This window comes from Microcaecilia unicolor, chromosome 6, assembly GCF_901765095.1.
Source record: "Microcaecilia unicolor chromosome 6, aMicUni1.1, whole genome shotgun sequence".
Lineage (NCBI taxonomy): Eukaryota > Metazoa > Chordata > Amphibia > Gymnophiona > Siphonopidae > Microcaecilia > Microcaecilia unicolor.
In genome coordinates, this window is record NC_044036.1 from 327,959,197 (window position 1) to 327,982,803 (window position 23,607).

At 45.5% G+C, this 23,607-nt stretch overlaps 1 protein-coding gene across 1 annotated transcript in view; it reads left to right on the top strand.

The window, feature by feature from the left end:
* LOC115472269 (rhomboid-related protein 3-like) overlaps positions 1 to 8,795 on the top strand; it is a 150,261-nt gene extending 141,466 nt beyond the window's left edge. The window contains exons 8-9 of the mRNA XM_030206484.1: positions 4,357 to 4,417; positions 8,086 to 8,795. Of these exons, the coding sequence (XP_030062344.1) occupies positions 4,357 to 4,417; positions 8,086 to 8,357 (333 nt within the window). The 3' untranslated portion in view covers positions 8,358 to 8,795. The remainder of the gene's footprint in view (positions 1 to 4,356; positions 4,418 to 8,085) is intronic.
* Positions 8,796 to 23,607: the final 14,812 nt, after the last annotated feature.

Genomic DNA, 23,607 nt, shown 5'->3' on the forward strand with positions numbered 1-23,607 from the left:
TTGTCCGGATTCCTGGACAAATGGGCAGGCTGGTGGGCGGGCCGTCCTATAGGATGGCCTGCCCACCAGCCTGCCCGTTTGTCCAGAAATCCGGACAAACGGGCAGATTGGCAAAACCCGCCCAGTTGCCCGGACATGTCCTCAAAAAGAGGACATGTCCAGGTAAATCCGGACATATGGTAACCCTAGTTGAGGGGGAAGGAGAGGGGATGGTTTGCTTTTCATATTGAGTGACATCCTGGGTTGGGGTTTGGGGTTGAGATTGGGGAATGTCGTGTTATATTTTCTAGCTGTACTTCTTTATTGGCATGTATGAGGTTCTTGTTCTCAATACAACTTAAAAAAAAACTAGCTGTCCCTGGACACAGTCAAGGAGTTTGTTTAATATTGGGGGTGCTCAAGCACCAAGAGCACCCACAGAGCTGGCTCCTATGCTAGAGGACTTTGCAGTAGACCACCTAAAAGCTCCCAGGTATAGTGAACCCTCCAAAACCCATCAAAAACCTACTGCACCCAACTATACACCACTACAATAGCCCTTATGGCTGCAGGAGTCACCTATATGTGGGTTCAGTAGGTTGGTGGGTTTTGGAGTGTAACAGTTACAGTGGGGGAAATAAGTATTTGATCCCTTGCTGATTTTGTAAGTTTGCCCACTGACAAAGACATGAGCAGCCCATAATTGAAGGGTAGGTTATTGGTAACAGTGAGAGATAGCACATCACAAATTAAATCCGGAAAATCACATTGTGGAAAGTATATGAATTTATTTGCATTCTGCAGAGGGAAATAAGTATTTAATCCCTCTGGCAAACAAGACCTAATACTTGGTGGCAAAACCCTTGTTGGCAAGCACAGCGGTCAGACGTCTTCTGTAGTTGATGATGAGGTTTGCACACATGTCAGGAGGAATTTTGGTCCACTCCTCTTTGCAGATCATCTCTAAATCATTAAGAGTTCTGGGCTGTCGCTTGGCAACTCGCAGCTTCAGCTCCCTCCATAAGTTTTCAATGGGATTAAGGTCTGGTGACTGGCTAGGCCACTCCATGACCCTAATGTGCTTCTTCCTGAGCCACTCCTTTGTTGCCTTGGCTGTATGTTTTGGGTCATTGTCGTGCTGGAAGACCCAGCCACGACCCATTTTTAAGGCCCTGGCGGAGGGAAGGAGGTTGTCACTCAGAATTGTACGGTACATGGCCCCATCCATTCTCCCATTGATGCGGTGAAGTAGTCCTGTGCCCTTAGCAGAGAAACACCCCCAAAACATAACATTTCCACCTCCATGCTTGACAGTGGGGACGGTGTTCTTTGGGTCATAGGCAGCATTTCTCTTCCTCCAAACACGGCGAGTTGAGTTCATGCCAAAGAGCTCAATTTTTGTCTCATCTGACCACAGCACCTTCTCCCAATCACTCTCGGCATCATCCAGGTGTTCACTGGCAAACTTCAGACGGGCCGTCACATGTGCCTTCCGGAGCAGGGGGACCTTGCGGGCACTGCAGGATTGCAATCCGTTATGTTGTAATGTGTTACCAATGGTTTTCGTGGTGACAGTGGTCCCAGCTGCCTTGAGATCATTGACAAGTTCCCCCCTTGTAGTTGAAGGCTGATTTCTAACCTTCCTCATGATCAAGGATACCCCACGAGGTGAGATTTTGCGTGGAGCCCCAGATCTTTGTCGATTGACAGTCATTTTGTACTTCTTCCATTTTCTTACTATGGCACCAACAGTTGTCTCCTTCTCGCCCAGCGTCTTACTGATGGTTTTGTAGCCCATTCCAGCCTTGTGCAGGTGTATGATCTTGTCCCTGACATCCTTAGACAGCTCCTTGCTCTTGGCCATTTTGTAGAGGTTAGAGTCTGACTGATTCACTGAGTCTGTGGACAGGTGTCTTTCATACAGGTGACCATTGCCGACAGCTGTCTGTCATGCAGGTAACGAGTTGATTTGGAGCATCTACCTGGTCTGTAGGGGCCAGATCTCTTACTGGTTGGTGGGGGATCAAATACTTATTTCCCTCTGCAGAATGCAAATAAATTCATATACTTTCCACAATGTGATTTTCCGGATTTAATTTGTGATGTGCTATCTCTCACTGTTACCAATAACCTACCCTTCAATTATGGGCTGCTCATGTCTTTGTCAGTGGGCAAACTTACAAAATCAGCAAGGGATCAAATACTTATTTCCCCCACTGTATAGTGGGTTATGGGCCTGGGTCCCCTTCTCCATAGTGCACTGCACTGACCACTAGGCTACTCCAGGGACCTGCTTGCTGCTCTAATAGGACTGGCTATAACAACCGAAGCTGTCATAGAGGCTGGTATGTACTGTTTCTTTCACATCTTTTTTTTTTTGGGGGGGGGGGGGAGACTCAGTGACCCCTGGGGTAGTAAAGGGGGGTTATTCCTTTATTCCTACAGTGGTCATTTAGGGCATTTTTTTGTGGCTTAGTCATTATTAAAATAGGTCTAGCTCAAAATGTCTTAGTTTTAGTCCTGGGCATTTTCATTGTGTTCCGTTATGGCTGGAAAACATCCCAGTATTAGGAACGCCCATATCCCACCCTAATTACCTCCTGACATGCCCCCTTCAGATTTGGATGCACTGCTGACCAACAGCATAGAAAAACAGTTGGAAAATGGGTTTCAAAAATAAGAATTTGGACGTCCCACTGCAGGCACAGGCAGCTCCTTGTGACTCTGGGCAAGTCACTTAACCCTCCATTGCTCCATGTAAGCCGCATTGAGCCTGCCATGAGTGGGAAAGTGCAGGGTACAAATGTAACAAAAATAAAATAGATACTATTGGAGATTCTACATGGAATGTTGCTACTATTGGAGATTCTACATGGAATGTTGCTATTCCACTAGCAACATTCCATGTAGAAGGCTGCGCAGGCTTCTGTTTCTGTGAGTCTGATGTCCTGCACGTACGTGCAGGACGTCAGACTCACAGAAGCAGAAGCCTGCACGGCCACATTGGTGATCTGCAAGGGCTGACTTCTACATGGAATGTTGCTAGTGGAACTGAGTTCGAGTCCCACTTCAGGCACAGGCAGCTCCTTGTGACTCTGGGCAAGTCACTTAACCCTCCATTGCTCCATGTAAGCCGCATTGAGCCTGCCATGAGTGGGAAAGCACAGGGTACAAATGTAACAAAAATAAAATAGATACTATTGGAGATTCTACATGGAATGTTGCTAATATTGGAGATTCTGTTGCTACTATTTGAGATTCTACATGGAATGTTGCTACTATTGGAGATTCTACATGGAATGTTGCTATTCCACTAGCAACATTCCATGTAGAAGCCTGCGCGTCCACATTGGTGATCTGCATGTTGCTAGTGGAATAGCAACATTCCATGTAGAATCTCAAATAGTAGCAACAGTGGAGGAGTGGCCTAGTGGTTAGGGTGGTGGACTTTGGTCCTGAGGAACTGAGTTCGATTCCCACTTCAGGCACAGGCAGCTCCTTGTGACTCTGGGCCCCATGTAAGCCGCATTGAGCCTGCCATGAGTGGGAAAGCGCGGGGTACAAATGTAACTAAAAAACCAGCCAAATCCATACAACCAGTGTGTGTATGTTGTGCTTCTATGAACATACCTGTACTGTGTCATAGGGATCAGCTGGGGCTTCCCAATTTTCCCCTTCGGTAATTCTTGCATGTAGCATGTGCAGTACATTCTTTTTACATGATGCTGTGTGATTTTTATGTAGCATTTCTTCAGGATTTACTGCACATTGCTTTTTCTCAGCAAGCCATGCCTCCAGAACACAAGCATACCTTATCTTTTCAAAATGTTCTGTTTTTATTTTGATAAAAATATAACTCAGCAAAGCAGATCATAATATCAGAAGGGTGTAAGGCTCTGTTCCAGAAGATCCAAGAAAGCAAATAGGCGATCAGACTACAAGATCCAGCACGAAGAAGCAGATCGCAAAAAAAATATATCAAAATGTCCAATTTATTCACCACTACTGCTGCTGCTGCTTTTCTGGAGAAAAGTTGTTTAGACCAGTAGGTGAAGTTTTATGAGAACACCTCTGGGATCTGTTGCAAGCCCCTGACGCAGCCCTTTGAAAGGGCAAAACGTGGCCGTGTCGGGCTTTTAACTATTTATTAATTATTTTAGTGGGGAATAAATTGGACATTTTGCTATATTTTTTTTTTTTTTTGGGGGGGGGGGGGATCTGTTTTGTTTCTTTTTAGCTCTGTTCCAGAAGCGACAAACTGTGCTACAACCTCAGTGGTGTAAATGCGTATCAGATGAGGGGGGGGGGGGTTTATGTCTTTAACACAATAACTGCAAGAACTGAAGTTTTAACTTTCTTTCTTTGCACTCTTTTCAGAACTGGGCAGGGATGAAGTGCCATTTCAAGTTGGTGCGGGTAGCTGTTGCCTTGCTTTGCAGTAAGTTTCCTGGTGCGGCAAGTGTGCCCAAAGGATTCAGACTCCCTGTGTTCACTGTACTGTTTGTCTTTCCTATTTTAATGGTAATATCTCCTTATTAATTCCTGGAATTTATGTTAATGTCTCTAATCACGTCTGGCTGTATATAGTGCCATCTGTGAGAGGCAGGAGGCTGAAACTAATAGAGAAAGAAGAAGTGACGATCAGGTCATTGTGAAACTGTAAAGTTCGTTATATCAGTCATGGAGATATGGTGATGCCAGCTTTGCTGGAGTTAACCCTGGATTGCCTGAACTTTGCTTTCTTTTTGTAACTTCTTTTAGTGAAAATAAGAAACAAAAACATACAACCAAAAGACATTGTACAACAGCAATCGTTGTAGTACCAAGTCGAACTTATGCACTGTGGGGTCCTTTTTAAAAAGCTGTGGTAAAAAGGGCCCTGCGGTAAAAAGGGCCGTTTTTACTACAGCGGGAAAAAAAGCCCCTAAAAATAAAATGGTTGTGCGGTAAGATTACTCGTACCACATGGCCATGCGGCAGGGAGCACTTGTTAGCGCTGGGTTAGCGCTGCGGCAAAACTAACAAAAATATTTTCCGGTGCACCGCAAATGACATGAGCTTGAGGTAGAACGATTGCCAGCAGTAATTCTGGGTTGCCACATGGCAACCCTTTCTTAAAAGGGCCCCTGTATTCCTTCAGTACACAGCTACAGCTGATAAGCTAAAACATATTGGTAAAAATGTTCTAATGTCTTAACCTAAAACATTTTAAAACAAGCCCTGATCTCAAAACATAGTAACATAGTAGATGACGGCAGAAAAAGACCTACACGGTCCATCCAGTCTGCCCAAGATAAACTCATGTGTATACCTTACCTTGATTTGTACCTGCCTTTTTCAGGGCACAGACCGTATAAGTCTGCCCAGCAGTATTTCCCGCCTCCCAACCCCCAGTCCCGCCTCCCATCACCGGCTCTGGCACAGACCGTATAAGTCTGCCCTCCACTATCCACACCTCCCAACCACCAACCCCTCTTCCCCCCCACCTGCTCTGCCACCCTAGATAAACCTCAGACCCACTCCCCTTATGTTTTATGTTATGCCTTCCTTCAACAAAAGTCAAGCCCAAAGTGATTTTGCAAGAAAAACATGATATCACCCTCTTAAAAAATATATATTTACTTTTTTGCCCCTGTGAAAGAAGCTAGAAGCTAGAGATGGTGAGGCACTGGAGGAAGCACTGAACACTCTTCACCAAGTAAAGCAAGTGTGAGGTCCAGGAATGTAGACTAACATTTTTCACATTTCATGCCACCAAGTCAATGCATTGGAACAGGGAGTTAATACATAAGTAAAAAGTGCAAGTGTTAAAATGACCCATAGTTGACCCAAGGGGGCTGATATTGAGACTACGGAAGGGAGCCTGGTTAACCCTGAAATTCAGTGCCAGGTCCGTATCCGATGACCACGTTGGATTTCTGCGGGTTTTTGGCCGCTAAAAATATAGCTGGGTCAGCCAATATTCATTGGCTAACGGCTAAGTTATAGCGGTCAGAGATAGACCTGCTATTTACGTGGGTCTGCCTGGCCGCTAAACAGCCAGTTGGCCAATGAATATTGGCGCTACCTGGCCATGTCAATGTAGCTGGTGACTGGGCTAGCTGCTAAGTGGTAATATTCAGCTGAGATAACCGGCTGTCTCGCACTGACTATTAGCTTTTAGCTGGCTTTAGGCTATATAACCGGCCCAGGGGCGTAGCTACGTGGGGCCATGGGGGCCTGGGCCCCCGTAGATTTGGCCCTGGACCCCCCTGCTGATGAACCTCTCGACCCCCCTTCCCGCCGCCAACCCGCCGTCGCCTACCTTTGCTGGCGGGGGACCCCAACCCCCGCCAGCCGAGGGCCTCTTCTTCCTTCGTTCTGTTTCTGAGTCTGACGTCCTGCACGTACAACATGCAGGACATCAGACTCAGAAACAGAACGAAGGAAGAAGAGGCCCTCAGCTGGCGGGGGTTGGGTCCCCCGTCAGCAAAGGTAGGCGAAGGCGGGGGAGGGTTGGCGGCGGGAGGGGGGGGTCGAGAGGGTGTTGGCAGGGGGGGTCAAGGTGGCGGTGGCGGGAGGGGAGTCAGCAATGGCGGGGGGGGGGCTAAAATGTGTCCCCTCACCTTGGGCTCTGGACCCCCCTCCCGCCGAAGTCTGACTACGCCCCTGAACCGGCCAGAAGCTGTTCCTGGCCAGTTAAATAGTTTTACCTATCGTCCGGAAGAAGTTTTATTAGTATCTAAAGTATGTGAATATAAACGGTCTTGGGCTCAGGTTTGGACAGGTGAGTAATTAAATCTAAATCTAAAATGAAGTGTTTAGAAGGGAGCTAGTGGTAAAAATGGTGACAGACCAAAAAGAGATGAATTTGTGCAGGTAGCATGTTCCCGTGGTGGGCACTGATTGTTCCCATCATGCCATCTACTGGCATTTAGTGGAAGTGAAGATAACATAGTAGAATGTACCTCCTAAAGAAGGGTAAACATTTGAATCAAACTAAAAATAAAAACGAAGGGCCCTTTTAACAAAAGTGCGTAGGCGCCTACTCGCGTCCAGCGTGTGTCAGTTTGGAACTACTGCCCAGCTATCGCATGCCCCGGGCGGTAATTCCATGTTTTGCGCATGTCCGATATGAGTGGCAGAAATTTTTAAAAATTTTTTATCATGTGGTGCTAACCGGGCGGTAATTGGCAGCGTATGCGCGCTGATGATTACTTCCCGGTTAATGTGTGAGACCTTACCGCTAAGTCAGTGGGTGGCGGTAAGTTCTCAGGCCCAAAATAGACGCACACTGATTTTTAAATTTTGACGTGCATCCATTTTCAGCAAAAAAGGGGCCTTGTTTGCAGGATTGCTGAAAAATGGACCGGACGAGCGTCTACACCAGCACAGGCCATTCTTCAGCGCACCTTAGTAAAATGACCCCTGAGTTTCCTTTTAGCTTTTGTAAGGGCAATAAATATTTATGTGTGAACCGTTCTAAGCCCCTGCTCACCCAAATACAAATTTAGGTAGAAATTTTCAGACCCGTGTGTTGCTTTTTCTGTATGAAAACACCAGCTTGTCAATGCTGTGTTTTATGAATAGGAAAATACATCTCATGGTTTGGTTTTTCTGTGGATCTGACCCAGAAAGATTTCTTCCATCTTCCTTCTAATAGGTCCCCCCAGAGTGAAAACGTATCCAAGAAAGTTAGCTGAAACTGTGTGCAGAGAATAGGTAAAATGATTAAGTCCATAATTATCACAGGTCCTCATTTGCACAAGACAAGTGCTTCTCTTTAGTTACCTGTGATGTGAACAACACTACAGTCAGAAAGCAGGATATAAATTAAACAAGAATTAATATTGATCGTTGCAGTTGTCCGGGTCTTGCCGCATCTGAGTGGGTGGAACTAATGTTTCAGCCATTGTGCCGCTTACTCAGATGCGGCAAGATCCAGACAACCATAGCACCCATGACACCAGCTCTAGAAGCCTAAGGGAACAAGAGTTAATATTCTTTGATTTGTTTTGAGTTTTCCCCCCTTTCCCCCGTCCCGCCTTGTTAAAACGGTTGGCAATTGTATCGTCAGTTAATGGATGCCCGTCACAGTGAAATCTCCTTTTTCTCTTTGTGCTGCAGTGAGCGTTGAATTTGGAAGAGCCGTGTGGTTGAGGTTCCACCCATCTACCTATCCTCCTTGCCCACACCCCAGTTTTGTAGCCCATCTGAGCGGGGTGCTGGTCGGGATCACGCTGGGCGTGGTGGTCCTTAGGAACTATGAGCAGAGGCTGCAAGATCAGTCCTTGTGGTGGATTTTTCTCTCTATCTACATCCTCTTTCTGCTGTTTGCTCTTTTCTGGAACATTTTTGCCTATAGCCTGTTGGATCTGAAGCTACCTCCACTTCCCTAGAATGTCAAGACAAAGCCGTCTGAATGTGAAAACTTGCACCTGCCGCTTACAAAAGAAAAGGAGGCTTTATTTTTGTATAAAGAGTATGTCTTTGGGCTTTCTTACATGGGCACAATTTAAAAAAAAATCTACACTATGAATTTTGTTAATACATGCCGAAGAAAATATTTTGAGGTCTACATTTTGCTCAAAGCAGCTGAAATGAAACAAACGTGGGCAGAGGTCAGGGAAATCATAGTGACTACTCACAGATTAAAGACCTGTTGACCCATCCAGTTTGCCTCAGTGAGAGGCCCTTTTACAAAGGTGGGTAAGGGCTTGCGTGCATGCAGCGCGCGTCAAATCAGCACTACTGCCCGGCTAGCAAGTGGCGGTAATTCTAAGTTTGGCGTGAGCCAAAAACACACGGCAGAAAATAATTCTCTGTTTTCTACCGCAGGGGCGTTCCCAGTGGTAATCAGCAGTTGGCGTGTGCTAACCGGTTGCCATGCGGGTAACGTGTGAGCCCTTACCGCTAAGGCAATGGGTGGCATTAAGGTCTTTTTTCCCCAGACACGCTGGAGAAATGTTCCAGCGTGTGTCCAATACACGCGCCCTCATTACTGCAGCTGAGTTGCTTCTTTCTTCTTTTTTTTTTTTTTCTGTACAAGTCTGGTCTACACATCCTCATTTGCAAACCAACACGAGCTCCTCCCTCCATAACTTTCCCTTCCCCTCCCCCCCCCCCCCCCCCCCATCCCAAGTATTTCCAAAGTCTGCCACAGTATTTTATCTTTCAGGTCTTCTTTTCCTGTTTGAGGGGTCCTTTTACTAAGTTGCGGTAAAAATTAGCCTGTGCTAGTGTAGGCCAGTGTATTGGGCGTGTGCCGGGCCAGTTTTTACCGCATCTACAAAAAATGTTTTTTTTAGGGAAAGGGAAATGGGACTTGATATACCGCCTTTCTGAGGTTTTTGCAACTACATTCAAAGCGGTTTACATAGTATATTCAGGTACTTATTTTGTACCAGGGGCAATGGAGGGTTAAGTGACTTGCCCAGAGTCACAAGGAGCTGCAGTGGGAATCGAACCCAGTTCCCCAGGATCAAAGTCCACTGCACTAACCACTAGGCTACTCCTCCACTCATTCCACCAATAAGAGCCAACCTCATCAGTGATGTCACAATGGCTTGATTGCCCGATACTTGGCTCACTTCTGATGTTGTGATGTCATAAGGGAAAGGGAAATAGGACTTGATATACCGCCTTTCTGAGGTTTTTGCAACTACATTCAAAGCGGTTTACATATATACATATATTTTGTACCAGGGGCAATGGAGGGTTAAGTGACTTGCCCAGAGTCACAAGGAGCTGCAGTGGGAATTGAACTCAGTTCCCCAGGGTCAAAGTCCACTGCACTAACCACTAGGCTATTCCTCCACAGGACGGCAAAAGGGCCTGCAGTAAAAATGAAACCAGCGAGTGCCCAAAACTGGCTTGAGCCCTTAATGCCACCCATTGCTCTTGCGGTAGAGGCTCACGCACTACACGCGCAGCAACCGCTTGGTACGTGCCAAGTGCCGATTACTGCCAGAACCAGCGTGCATAAGGGGAAATGAATAATTCATCCAGGCGTTATGGGCGTGCGCCAAATCTGAAATTACCACCAGGAGGGCACGCTGGCCTGGCGGTAGTCTCATTTTTGCGCACGCTGCACACGCATAGAGCTTACCGCGACTTAGTGAAAAGGCCCCTGAGTCTTACAACACCAGTGATCCAATATCCAGGTCGTCTTCCATGGTTTATTGAGTTGTGTGTGGCACAGAGAGTAGAGTTAGTCATGCTATTGTCCAAAGCACCTGGCTTCTCCATTCTATTTATGTTTCAGCGTTTAACCAGGGTGTCTCTGTGTAGGTTACCCCACCCTTCTTTGAAGCAGGTACAGACATAAACAGCAGTGGTGCAGTTGGTGTGGGTTCAGTTATTAAGGGGCACTTACTTTATTTACAATGTGGGCATTTGGAAATTAACATGATGTGGCAAGTTCTGGGACGGAGAGGGAGGAATTTGTCTAGCTAAATTTCTATAAAAACATGAAGATCGTGTTCTTTACATATGCTGCTGGAGTATTCAGGTATTGGCTTGGATACTTAATCACAGCCATGAGTTATAAGATAATCTCCATTTTGCTCACAAATATCGAGAGTTTATTTTCCTATTCTTACGAAGAAAATGTTTTGTCCATACGCCCTTTCATTTGAGACAGGGCTTTTCTAGCACTAAATGCCGTTGCTGGCCTGCAAAACAGTCAGTATAGGAAAGTGCATTTGAAAAAGGCCATTTTCCTTCCCTGCCAGCCTCTCTTCCTGTACCATGAGTTCTTCTCTGCCTACCATCTGCTGTTGCAGGAGGTACCCGGCAAGGTCCATAATCCATAACGCATTCCTGTAATGTGGAGCAGTAATACATGCTCTGTACTCATACTCAGTAGCACATCTCTGCAGTGTTAGGGGCCACCCTGGCAGCAGTATACCTCCTGTGCCCACACTGCATTTACGTGGTTTTCATGCCAAGACACACAGATACATGCTGCCATTCAAAACGTGACAATGAGTTTTATATATGGGGTGTGCTCAGTTATGTTCGGAATGGTCTGTTTTGCTAATACATACGGTTGCAAGCCTGTCACCAGGCTTATCAGTATCCTGGGAAGGCAGGGGATGGGGTGGAGCCCCTTTAGATAATGCTGGCAGTGGGCTGGGTTCCTCTTCAATGATGTGGTCACAAGTTCCTTATCCTATGGGCCTCTCTGCCTCTGGAGCAGGAGCAGCCTAATGATTACTACTGTGGGCTGAGAACCTGGGGAAACAGGGTTCAATTCCCACTGTGACTCCTTGTGACCCTGGGCAAGTCACCTAAACCTCCACTGCCCCACTAGGGATAGAGAAAGTATTTGCACAAAATATATGTTAAACCATTTGGGTTATACCACAGCGAGGTGGTATACGAAATCCATGACCCTGTACCTTTTTACAGACATCCCTCCCAATGGCCCTGCATGTAGTATTCTAGCTAAGCACAGCCGGCCTTACTGATGAAATTCAGACTTTCCAACGTCAAGAATCTCCTTCCATTTCTAACAAGGGCTGATATTTCCCATTGGTTGTAGACATTAAGCTAGGTTCACACTAAAGAAGATATTGTAAAGTGTAAACAGTATTTATGTTGACTCAAGAGGCCAAATTTTGTACTTTAACCAGCAGTACAGGAGAATCTGGTTTTATTTTATATGAATGTTTTGCTAGAGAAAGGGAAACGGTGTTGAGCAATAGTATACTGGAGTCTTATTAAAAGCAGTATTATGCACAGAGCAGGTCTAGGTACGGTATTGACTTTTAATTTTTTAAAGCCTATTTTAATACACAGATTACTTTAAATAACTGCAGTGACATTAGTAGAAAAAAAATCATACCACTTTTAAAATAATACATTGTTATATACTCTAGCCATTTTGATATATCTTTTTGTAATAGGCAGTTCAGACCATCATGGAAAAAAGACTTCAGCGAGTAAGAGATGCGTGTTTCCAGTTATGTTAAGAGTTTTCATTGTTTTATTTAATTCCACACTTGAAAAACATAAAAAGATGTATTTTTTTTTCCAATTAGAACTGAGCTGGCAGGCATCTGGTCTGTAAAGTCTATTTGAAAATAAAGAAAATTAAAAAAAAAAAACTGCTTAACCTTCCTTACTGCATCTCTTTTTCCCATTTGCAGTAGTGCACAAGACCTGAGAAAGTATTATTCATGCACTGAGGCAAGAGTCTGACCCCCCCCTCCCCTGGCCTTTCTCATTGCTATGGCCTGCTTTTTTCATATATACTTCAGAAAAATGCTATTCAGAAGAACGACAGCTAATCAAAAGAGGGGCGTAGCTACGTGGGGCCACGGGGGCCTGGGCGCCCGTAGATTTGGCTCTGGACCCTCCTGCCAACGACCCTCCCTCCTACCGTTGCCTACCTTTGCTGGTGGGGGACCCCAACCTCCGCCAGCCAAGGTCCTCTTCCTTCCTTTGTTCTGTTTCTGAGTCTGACATCCTGCAGGACGAAGGAAGGAAGAGGACCTCGGCTGGCGGGGGTTGGGGTCCCCCGCCAGCAAAGGTAGGCGACACCGACGGCGGGGGAGGGTTGGTGGCGGGAGCCCCCTCACCTCGGGCTCTGGACTCCCCTCCCGCCGAAGTATGGCTACGCCCCTGAATCAAAAACACAAAGTGCAGGAGTGTTGTCTCTACCTTTTTAGTGCTGCAGCCTCATGATGAATACTTTTTCAATCCTCAAACCAGGCTGATTTTCAGAATTTCCCCAATGGCTACGCATTAGGGGAGGTAATTTTGTATGAGTCACCGAGGAGCCCTTTTATTAAAGGGTTGGTGGATGGCAACCGGATTGCAGCACGCCAAGCTGGAACTACTGCTGGACTACCGCAGGAGGCCGGCGCTACAAAAATAGTTTTTGTTTCTGTAGCGCTGGTGTTTACCCGGCGGTAATCAGGCAATGCCATGTGCTGGCCTGTTACCGCTGAGTTAGCGCAGGAGCCTTTACCACCACCTCAATAGGTGGCGGTAAGTGCTCCTCCTCGAAATGGCTGCGCGGTAAGTGGTTCACATACTGTACGGCCAGGGCTGCCGAGAGACTAGGCCGGGCCCGGGGCAAGGCCGCCCCGCCTCCACCGCTCCCCCCGCTGCTGCCACCCCCATCGCTCCCCCCTACTGCTGCCACCCCCCGCCTCCACGACTCCGGGGCCCCTGCATTCAATGCAGCAGTCGCAGATCGCCTCTCTTCTGGCCTTCCCTCCCCATGTCCCGCCCTCGTCTGATGTAACTTCCAGTTTCCGTGAGGGCGGGACACGGGGAGGGAAGGCCCAAGGGGAGGCGATCTGTGACTGCCGCTTCGAATGCAGGGGGCCTGGAGCCGAGGAGGCAGGCAGGTGAGACTGGGGACTGCAGCACCGGCGACCTGACCCCAGTGCTGGGCCCCCCTTGGAGGTCTGGGCCCGGGGAAATTTGCCCCCCCCCCCCACTCCCCCTCTCGGCGGCCCTGCATACGATCATTTGTTTAAAAAAAAAAAAGACAGCCTTTTACCTGCTGTGGTAAAAGGGGGCCTTGGTGCGCATTAAAAACACGCACTGACGCTAGTGCAGACCCCCCTTTTACCGCAGCTTAGTAAAAGGACCCCCGCGTTAGATAGCTAAAGTATGTGTGCTAAGCGTGTATTCTATAACGAGTTACTTACCTTAATATTCTAACACATCAATTACAGTATGTATTTACATGCTTTAGGCCCCCTTTTACTAAGGCACACTCATGTTTTTATAGCCACAAATAACATGCATTCAAAAACAACAAATTTAAAATGAATACCCTCCCCCCAACCTCTTAAAAAAAAAATACATCAGTGGGAAAGCTTAGTGATGTTTCATGATGTCCCTTGACCAAGGGCAGATGGTTGACAAGCAATACCCTCAACTAACATTGACGGTACTATGTGTTTCATTAAGGCGTATTTTCAAAGCACTTAGACTTACAAAGTTACATGGTAACCTATGTAAATTTGAAAGTCTATGTGTTTTGAAAATGAGCCTCATTCTGAACTAGTGCCAGCCACCTCTAATTCACTGTCATCCTCTGACTTGCGTTTTTAATTAAAAATCTATGTCTAAGAAGCCCTGAAAGTAAAACAAACATAATTAGGAACTAAATTCTGACCCTCACCAAATAGAAATATGAAAACAAGAGCTGGTAATGCCAAGAAATAACAACTCAACGGTGCAAACTATGAAGCAGAACAAGGCCTCAGGCTCCCATCCAACATCCAGGCAACTCAGAAATAACATTCTGCCACGAGGAACAGAAGCTAGAGAACCAAGAACACTTTAAGCCTCTGAATAGAATAATGTTGGCACCAGAACAGAATTTCCTGAAATGCACCAGCCCTCCGACAGCATTTTGTATAACGAGGAACAGGCAACTATTTCAGTACAGCACAGGGGCTCTCAATCATGTTGCTTTACTTTGTGCCCCTTTTACCAAACTGCGGCAAAAGGGGGCCTGCGCTGGCATCCGTGCGTGTTTTTGATGTGCGCTGTGGCCCCTTTTACCACAGCAGGTAAAAGGTAGGTCTTTCTTTTCTTCAGGCAATGGCCATGCGGCAAGTGAAGTACTTGCCGTGCGGCCATTTTGGGGAGGGGGGGAGCCATTACCTCCACTCATTGAGGTGGTGGTAAGGGCTCCCATGCTAAACCAGCGCTAACTGAGCAGTGTGTGGCACTGCCCAATTACCACCAGGTACACGCACGTGTGTATTTTTGTAGTGCCGGATATGTTGCGCTTGGGGTGGGGGTGGGCTTACTGCCGGTTTCTAAAAGGGCCCCTTTGTGTTCACTCTAATGGACTGCATTTTTCACGACATCAAAAATATAGAACTTTTCATGCAAGCAAGGCAAGTTATATATAAAAGGAAAGAAAATTCAAAAGAGAAAAGTGGAAGAAAAAGTAAGTCATAGTACAACTGCTTATAGTACTTGTTTAGAATTAAAGAAATATCCAGTAGCCAAAATCATTCTGTGTAAACAAAGTTTTTTTTCTAAGCAGATGCCACTTTTCTGTGTGAGGCTCAGACCACAAGGCCCTGCTCCTGCCCTACATTTGACGCCATCATTTCATAAGCCAGAACTTTTCAAAATAATACTTGTATTATAAGAAAATCAAACAGATATGAAATCCATGATGCTGTTTCCCACAGGTCTGTGGCTTGACACTGTTTGATTTGGGTAGAAAAGCTCTTTTCTCTGTAAATTATTTGGAAAACCGGCATGAATTAAAAAAAAAAAAAGACTTACCATGGTTAACTGGTGCTGCATAGAAAGTCCTCCAAGACCCCATTTCAATAATTCAGTGCAGTTGCTCTGCCCGGGCGGAATTTAGCAAGGCTCACATTGACACATGCAGCTGAGGTTAGCAAGGCTCACACTGATGCATGTACAAGCCAGCAGCATCAGAGCTCATCATCACCTGATTTACTGGTGGCAGGGCCACCAAGTGGGGGGGGGGGGGGGGGGGGGCCAAAGGGAGGCAAAATTCCCCGGGGCCCGACCTCGGCAAGCTTCTTCTTGCTGCCTGCTTCCGGATCTGTCCTCCCCTGCCCCTGCATGCTGCCCAGGACCCAGATGATTGCATTAGCGTGATATCGCGTTAATGCAATCATCTGGGTCCTGACTCCTGGTATGGCCAGGAGCAGGAGAGGACGGACTATGGGAACAGGCATGCAGGAAGCAGCTTGCCAGCACCGGGCTGCCCCTTGGAGGCAAAGACAGAAGGGTAAGAGGGTGGGCAGTGGCCCGGTTCTGCCCCGGGCCTGGCTATGCCTCTCAGCGGCCCAGACTGGTAGCTGCACATGGGGGTTGTCTCATGCATGCATCAGTATATCAGGTGACTTCTGAAGTTGCTGGCCTCAGTGACATGAGCCTTACTAACCTCAGCCCGGGCACAGCGAGAGTGTGTGTGGCTGCACTGAATTATTGAAAGGGAGGCGGTACTTGGAGGACTCTGGGTAGGTAGGTGGTCACCGAGAGGCTTGTATACTCCCACAGGAACCTCACAGATTTGTAGGGCATTCCCACAGATTCCTACAAACCTGTTCCTGTTCAGCAGCTCATCACGGCACACAGGTTGAAAAACACTGTGCTAATGGATTTACACGCTAAGGTTGTAGAATTACAACTAAGTGCACTTATGCACTCAAATTATAGCCTATTACTGGTAGGTAGTGCCAATTAACACCTCATTTATCAATCAAGTTGCACACATAACCGGCACTGTTCTGTAACCAGTGCACGAGTGTAAAGAGCAAAAGTGTGCATAGAAGATTACAGAAGGGGTAGGTGCATTTGCATACGATGGAAGCAGTGGATAAACAGTATGAAAATCCTGAACACCAGGCTGGTCCTCAAGGACTAAACACCAGAGTTCAGGACCTGTGCTTTAAAGCACTAGCCGAAGAGCAAAATGTTCCTTATGTCTCTAAATTCTACTTACACAGTGCAGTGATTCTCAACCTAGTCCTCAGGCCTTCATTTTCTATATTTCTGCATTATGCTAGTCAACCAGTTTAGCTTTAGTGCCAAATGGGAGAAGTGAGACCGTGACATTAGATTTGCACAGACTGCATTGAAGCATCATCGGGTGTGATTGCCTTAGGTTTATTTATTTATTTATTTATTGCATTTGTATCCCACATTTTCCCACCTTTTTGCGGGTTCAGTGTGGCTTACAATACGAGTTAAATGTTGGAAATACAATTTGTTACAGATTGGTTATGGATTACATTGTGCAGAGTTATGCAAAACAATTGAGGTGTCGTTAAGGAATGTAACAATGGAGCACAAACATTGAAACATTGGAAGGAAACAATGGGAGCTTAGAGGGCGATAAAAAGGCATAAAGACATATGATATATATCTTTCTGTGATTGAAGGTATGAATGATGTGATATTACGGGAATGAGAGTTTAGAGGTGAATGTGTGATGCATTCGTGAACAGTAGGTGTGGACTTTATGTGTTTTGGTTGTATTCATTTCCTCTTATATTTTTCCCATTGCTGTAATTCTACTGCACAATGAAAATGTAGGTGTTCTTGCTACTTCACATACTGCAGCACTATGATGCATTTGGCCTCTTTCCTAAGTGCCATTTGCAAGAACATACTGGCTCTACAGCTTCCTGATGGCTGGTGATCAATCCAGTTGCTGGACCTTACTTTTCTTCTCTCAAGAGATAAATTATTGCAGTTAGAAAACCAAATGAATATAAAAACTTGATTGAGGTTTAACTGTGTTCTTAGGCGTTAATTTAATTCTCTTCACCCTTTGTTGGAAGAGTAGCCCTGTGGCATGATATGATGAATTTTCAGGGTTATTAATATTGCTGGATAGAGAGATGCAAAGCATTAATAAAGAAAGCTAAAAGAGAATATGAAGAGAAACTAGCCGCAGAGGCTAAAGTAGTTAGAGCACCAGTCTTGACATCCAGAGGTGGCTGGCTCAAATCCCACTGCTGCTCCTTGTGATCTTGGGCAAATCATTTAACCCTTCATTGCCTCAGGTACAAAATTAGATTGAGAGTCCTCCAGGGACAGAGAAATAATACCCAGAGCTACTACTGAAAAAGGTGTGAGCAAAATCCAAATAAATAAAGTAACAACTTTTTCAGTTACATCAGAAGCAGAAAGCCTGCAAGGGAATCTGTGCGACCGTTAGATCATGAAGGAGCAAAAGGGGCGTTCAAGGAGGACAAGGACATTGCAGAGAAACTGAATGAATTTTTTGCTTTGGTCTTTATGGAAGAAGATGTAAGAGAGCTGCCTGTACTGGAAATGGTTTTCAAGGGTGATGATGCGGAGGAACTGAAAGAATTCTCGGTGAACCTGGGAGGTGTAAGCCAAATTGACAAATTAAAGAGTAGTAAATCACCTGGACCGGCTGGCATTCATCCAAGGGTACTCAAAGAACTCAAGCATGACATTGCTGATCTGCTGTTAGTAATATATAACCAGTCGTTAAAATTGTCCATAGTACCTGAAGACTGGAGGGTGGCCAATGTGACGCCAGTTTTTAAAAAGGGTTTCAGGGGTGATCCGGGAAATTACAGACTGGTAAGCCTGACGTCAGTGCCGGACAAAATAGTGGAAACTGTTATAAAGAATAAAATTACAGAACACATTACAAACATAATTTGCTTCATTTCTTTGAAAGCGTGAATAAACATGTGGATAAAGATGAGCCGGTTGCTGTAGTGTATCTAGATTTTCAGAAATCTTTTGATAAAGTTCCTCACGAGATACTCCTGAGAAAATAAAGAGTCAAGGGATAGGAGGCAAGTTCTGGTGTGGATTAGGAATTGGTTATGGATAGAAAACAGAGGATAGGGTTAAATGGTCATTTCTCTCAATGGAGGAGGGTGGAGTGCCATAGGGATCAGTACTGGAACCGGTGCTATTTAACATAACGATTCAGGGTTGTTAAAACATGCGGACTGTGAAATATTGCAGGAAGACCTTAGAAAATTGGAAGAGTGGGCATCGAAATAGCAGATGAAATTTAATGTGGACAAATGCAAGGTGATGCACATTGTAAAGAATAACCTGAATCATAATTACCTGATGCTAGGGTCCACCTTGGGGGTCAGCACTCAAGAAAAAGATCTAGGTGTCGTAGGTAATACACTGAAATATTCTGCTCAGTATGCAGCGGTGGCCAAAAAAGCAAACAGGATGCCTGGAATTATTAGGAAAGGGATGATGAATATGACTGAAAATACTATAATGCCTCTGTATCGCTCCATGGTGTGTCCGCACCTTGAGTATTGCGTTCAGTTCTGGTCACCGTATCTCAAGAAAGGTATAGCGGAATTAGAAAAGGTTCAAAGAAGAGCGATTAAAATGATAAAGGGGGTGGAACTCCTCTCCTATGAGGAAAGTCTAAAGAGGTTAGGGCTTGTAAAAGAGACGGATGAGGGGAGATATGATTGAGGTCCACAAAATCCTGAGTGATGTAGAATGAGTAGAAGTAAATCTATTTTTTTTTTACTCGCTCCAAAAGTACAAAGATTAGGGGACACTCAAGGAAGTTACATGGCAACATTCCATACTACCAATCCCAGGGCATAATCGAAAGGGACACTCAAGTTTTGCTGATGATGTCCTCGCAAAACGTCCCGATGGAGGGGCGGGGAAACCCGTATTATCGAAACAAGATGGACGTCCATCTTTCGTTTTGATAATACGGTCAGGGACGCCCAAATACTGAAATTTAGGTCGTCCCAAGACTAAGTTTCTGATTTTCGGCAATAACGGAAACCAAGGATGCCCATCTCGGAAACGACCAAATGCAAGCCCTTTGGTCGTGGAAGGAGCCAGCATCTGTAGTGCACTGGTCTCCCTGACATGCCAGGACACCAACCATGCACCATAGGGGGCACTGCAGTGGACTTCAGAATTTGCTCCCAGGTACATAGCTCCCTTACCTTGTGTGCTGAGCCCCCCCCCAAAACCCACTATTGTACACCACCTACCATAGCCCTTACAGGTGAAGGGGCGCACCTAGATGTGGGTACAGTGGGTTTGTGGTGGGTTTTGGAGGGCTCACATTTACCACCACAAGTGTAACAGGTGGGGGGGGGGGGGATGGGCCTGGGTCCGCCTGCCTGAAGTGCACTGCACCCACTAAAACTGCTCCAGGGACCTGCATACTGCTGTGATGGACCCAACTATGACATTTGAGGCTGGCACAAAATATTTTTAAATATTTTTTTTGAGGGTGGGAGGGGGTTAGTGACCACTGGGGGAGTAAGGGGAGGTCATCCCCGATTCTCTTCGGTGGTCATCTGGTCAGTTTGGGCACCTTTTTGTGCCCGGGTCATAAGAAAAACAGGACCAGGTAAAGTCATCCAAGTGCTCGTCAGGGATGCCTTTTTTTCCCCATTATGGGTCGAGGACGTCCATGTGTTAGGCACGCCCAAGTCCCACCTGCGCTACGCCTCTGACACCCCCCCATGAACTTTGGCCATCCTTGCGACGGAAAGCAGTTGGGGATGTCCAAAATCGGCTTTCGATTATACCGATTTGGGCGACCCTGTGAGGATGCCCATCTTGCGATTTGTGTCAAAAGATGGAATTTATACACTTTTCGGTGACTGTACTGACAACTACAAGGTACGTTTTAGTAACTTCATTTGTAATGGCTGCATTCAGCCATTTTATATTTCAGAAACAGACCCTCAGCTTTACATAAAACACTCTTCAAACCAATTTTCCCCCCAAGAGAACAGCACAGCACAGCACACGCGTGTAGAGCACCTTTATTAGACCAATATCAGAATTGTTAATAGAGGTTGCCTTTAAGGTTTCAAACCAGTTCAGTTCTGTCAGCTATGAAAATGTAATAAAAGACATAAATACAAAGATACAATTTACATTTGTGTGCTCTCATGTCATCAAATTAAATAAGCAAAAAGACTATAGTACAAATTCAAACAACTGGCATATCACAGATGTACCCAGCACATGGTCTTAGGAAACCGGTTTTGATGAAAAGATGTGGGTTGCACAGGCCATTTTAATGGATACACCACATTAACAAACATTTTATGTGCTGCAGTCTTATTTATATAAGAGAATACTGGCATTTCTCTCCCAGCAATGCCCTAGATCAGTGATGGCGAACCTTTCAGAGTCCGAGTGCCCAAACAGCAACCCAAAATCTAATTATTTATTGCAAAGTGCCAACAGGGCAATTTAACCTCCCTCCCAGTTCCAGGGTCCCCCCTCCCTCCCTTCGAGTTCCAGGCCCCCTCCCTCCAAATTTTAAAAGTCATCCATCTTACCTCGTCGGGGTTAGGGCGGCAGCAGGGGTAAAAAGCATGCCAGCTCGGCTCAGTGCTTAGTTCAGTTTCCCCTTCTCTCTCAGCTCTGGTCCCGCCCTCATTTCCTGTTTCCGCAAGGGCGGGACCAGAGCTGAGAGAGAGAAGGGAAAACTGAACTAAGCACCGAGCCAAGCCTGCATGCTGCCGCCCTAACCCCGATGAGGTAAAATAGATGACTTTTAAAATTCGGAGGGAGGGGGCCTGGAATTCGAAGGGAGGAGGGAACGAACTTCCAGTGGGTGAACGAACTTCCTGTGGGTCTCTCCTCCACTCCGACACAACTTTGAACTGCTAGCGCGATCGCGCCAGCAGTTCATAGCGGCAGTACGACTCTGGCTGAGGCAACGCCGCGTGTGCCAACAGAGAGGGCTCTGCGTGCCCTCTCTGGCACGCGTGCCATAGGTTTGCCATCACTGCCCTAGATTACAACTACATAGATACGTTAGGTAAACAAAATGTATTTTACCTTGTGCTAACATGCACAGGTTTTGAGCTGGTCCTACTGCTGTTTATGATGAAAATCTTGCCTCCTGCCACCCCCAATGAAATTTCGATACACATCTCTATCAAATTCTCCTTCCCTGTCTGTACTCAAGTGTTTGCTACCTGGATGCTTCCTGCTACACATTTGTTGTAGGCTACAGTTTTAAGAGCCCTTTTATTAAAGTGCGCTGAAAAATGGCCTGCAGCAGTGTAGACGCGTGTTTTGAACGTGCGCAGAACCATTTAAATTGAGGCGCGTCCACTTTGGGTCCGAGACCTTACTGCCAGCCATTGACCCAGCGGTAAGGTCTCACACAGTAACTGGATGGTAAATGCCAATTACCACCCGCACACCAGAAAATAAAAGTATTTTTCGGCGCAGGTAGCGGACACGCGTCAAAAATGAAATTACCGCAAGGGCCACACAGTAGCCAGGCAGTAACTCAAAACTGACATGCGTTGGGAGTGCATAGCCACCTAAGTGGCTTAGTAAAAGGGTCCATTAAAGACCTTTTATATTCATGTGTCCAGTCATTAGGGTTCTTCAGATGTTGGAATTATTCATTGCCAATACTGTAGTAAGATAGGACATTGGGCTAGAGGTTCACTGTTCTCTAACATAGACTGGAGTGGAGGAGTAGACTAATGGATACAGCAGCAGGCTAAAACCCAGGAAGTCATGGGTTGAATCCCACGGACATTTGATTTTTAACAAATAGCTTAACCCTCCATTGCCTTAAGTCCAGACAAGATTGTGAGCCCTTTGGGGACAGGGAATTACCTACTGTACTTGAACGTACCTCACCCTTGAGGTACTAATGAAAAGGTGTGAGCTAAATCCAAGTCTGAAACACCAGAGGGCACCCTGAAGCCAAAGGCTGACGGCTCATGTGCAAAAGATCATTAGGGATGTAGGTGGCTGATGGGTGAAAAGGTGGCAGAGCTCATGAGTCATTTAAATAGGATTTTAGACAGTACTGTCTGTCATGATACATGGGGGTACCGAAGACATAGGAAGGTGCAGAAGGAAATTCTACCTAAAATCCTAAATGTGGCTTCCAAAAAAAAAACAAGTCCAAAACCTCCAGGATAACATTCCCAGGCCTGACCTCTCTTCTACACACAGCATCCCAGAGAAAAAAGTAGCTCCAGAGTTTCAATGCACAGATGAGGTAACGGTGCAGGGAAGACAGCTTTAGGTTAGGAAATAAGCTCATTTTCTGGGGAAAGGGGGAGCTTTTACCAAAATGATGGACTCTACCTTAACCAAAGTGGAACCAGGCTACTGGCACTAACCTTCTAAAAGGCGAAAGGGCATGCGCCTATCCGGGTGAGAAGGTTGAGGAAGGGAAGAGAGGGAAGGAGGAAATCATTAAGCTGTCGTTCTGTATTCTCTCAGGTATTGGCATTGAGGAGTTACTTTATATGATTGGATTCTATGTTATTTGCTTTCATACACTGTTTATATACATTGCTTATTATTAATTGGTAATTTTGAAACGTCAATAAATATTTCAAATAAAGGTGAGAAGGCAGTATTCAAACTAGATCATGGGCAACAGTCTCTCAGAAGCATGTGGTTTGGAGTGAGGTATCCTTGAAGGACACTAACAAAAGCGAAATAGAGAGGATGAAATAAAGGCAAAAGTAGCCCAAGTACCTTTAAGTAAAGAGCTGACAAGATGAAAATTTTCAAATTATCCCTTATCAACTGCTAAGCAGGTTGCAAATACCAACCAAAAATATTTTGAAATGTCTGCATACAAATACTTGAAGTCTTAAAAAATAAGATTCTTGTATACAAATCAGTCCACTCAATTGGTTTCTCTTACATAAGCACTAAATGGTGGAACTCCCTTCCCAGACACCTGAGAAACATGAACCACTACCCAATCTTTCGCAAACATCTCAAAAAACTTACCGCTTCAAAATATGTTTCCCAAACTACAGTAACTAACAACTGAGCTAAAAGAAAAGAGTTCCAGTCCAGCTCTCAATGAACAACTACTCTCCCCAGGAAACAAAACAGCGAAGATGACTAACAAAAACAAAAATAAAAACTGAAAAACAAAATTATATAAAAAACATCAAAATTTAAAAATAATCATAAAATATGTATTTAAAAATATAAATACATAAAGATTCAAAATTACATCAAAAAGACGACACTTTGGATATAAAAATTAAAAAGTAAACTTTATTAGCCAAACGATAGCAGGGAGAAAGGGACTCGACACAGCTGTGTTTCGACCATACTGGCCTGCGTCAGGAGTCTATACAAATCAAAAAAATATAATGCGTCAGGAGGTTTCTT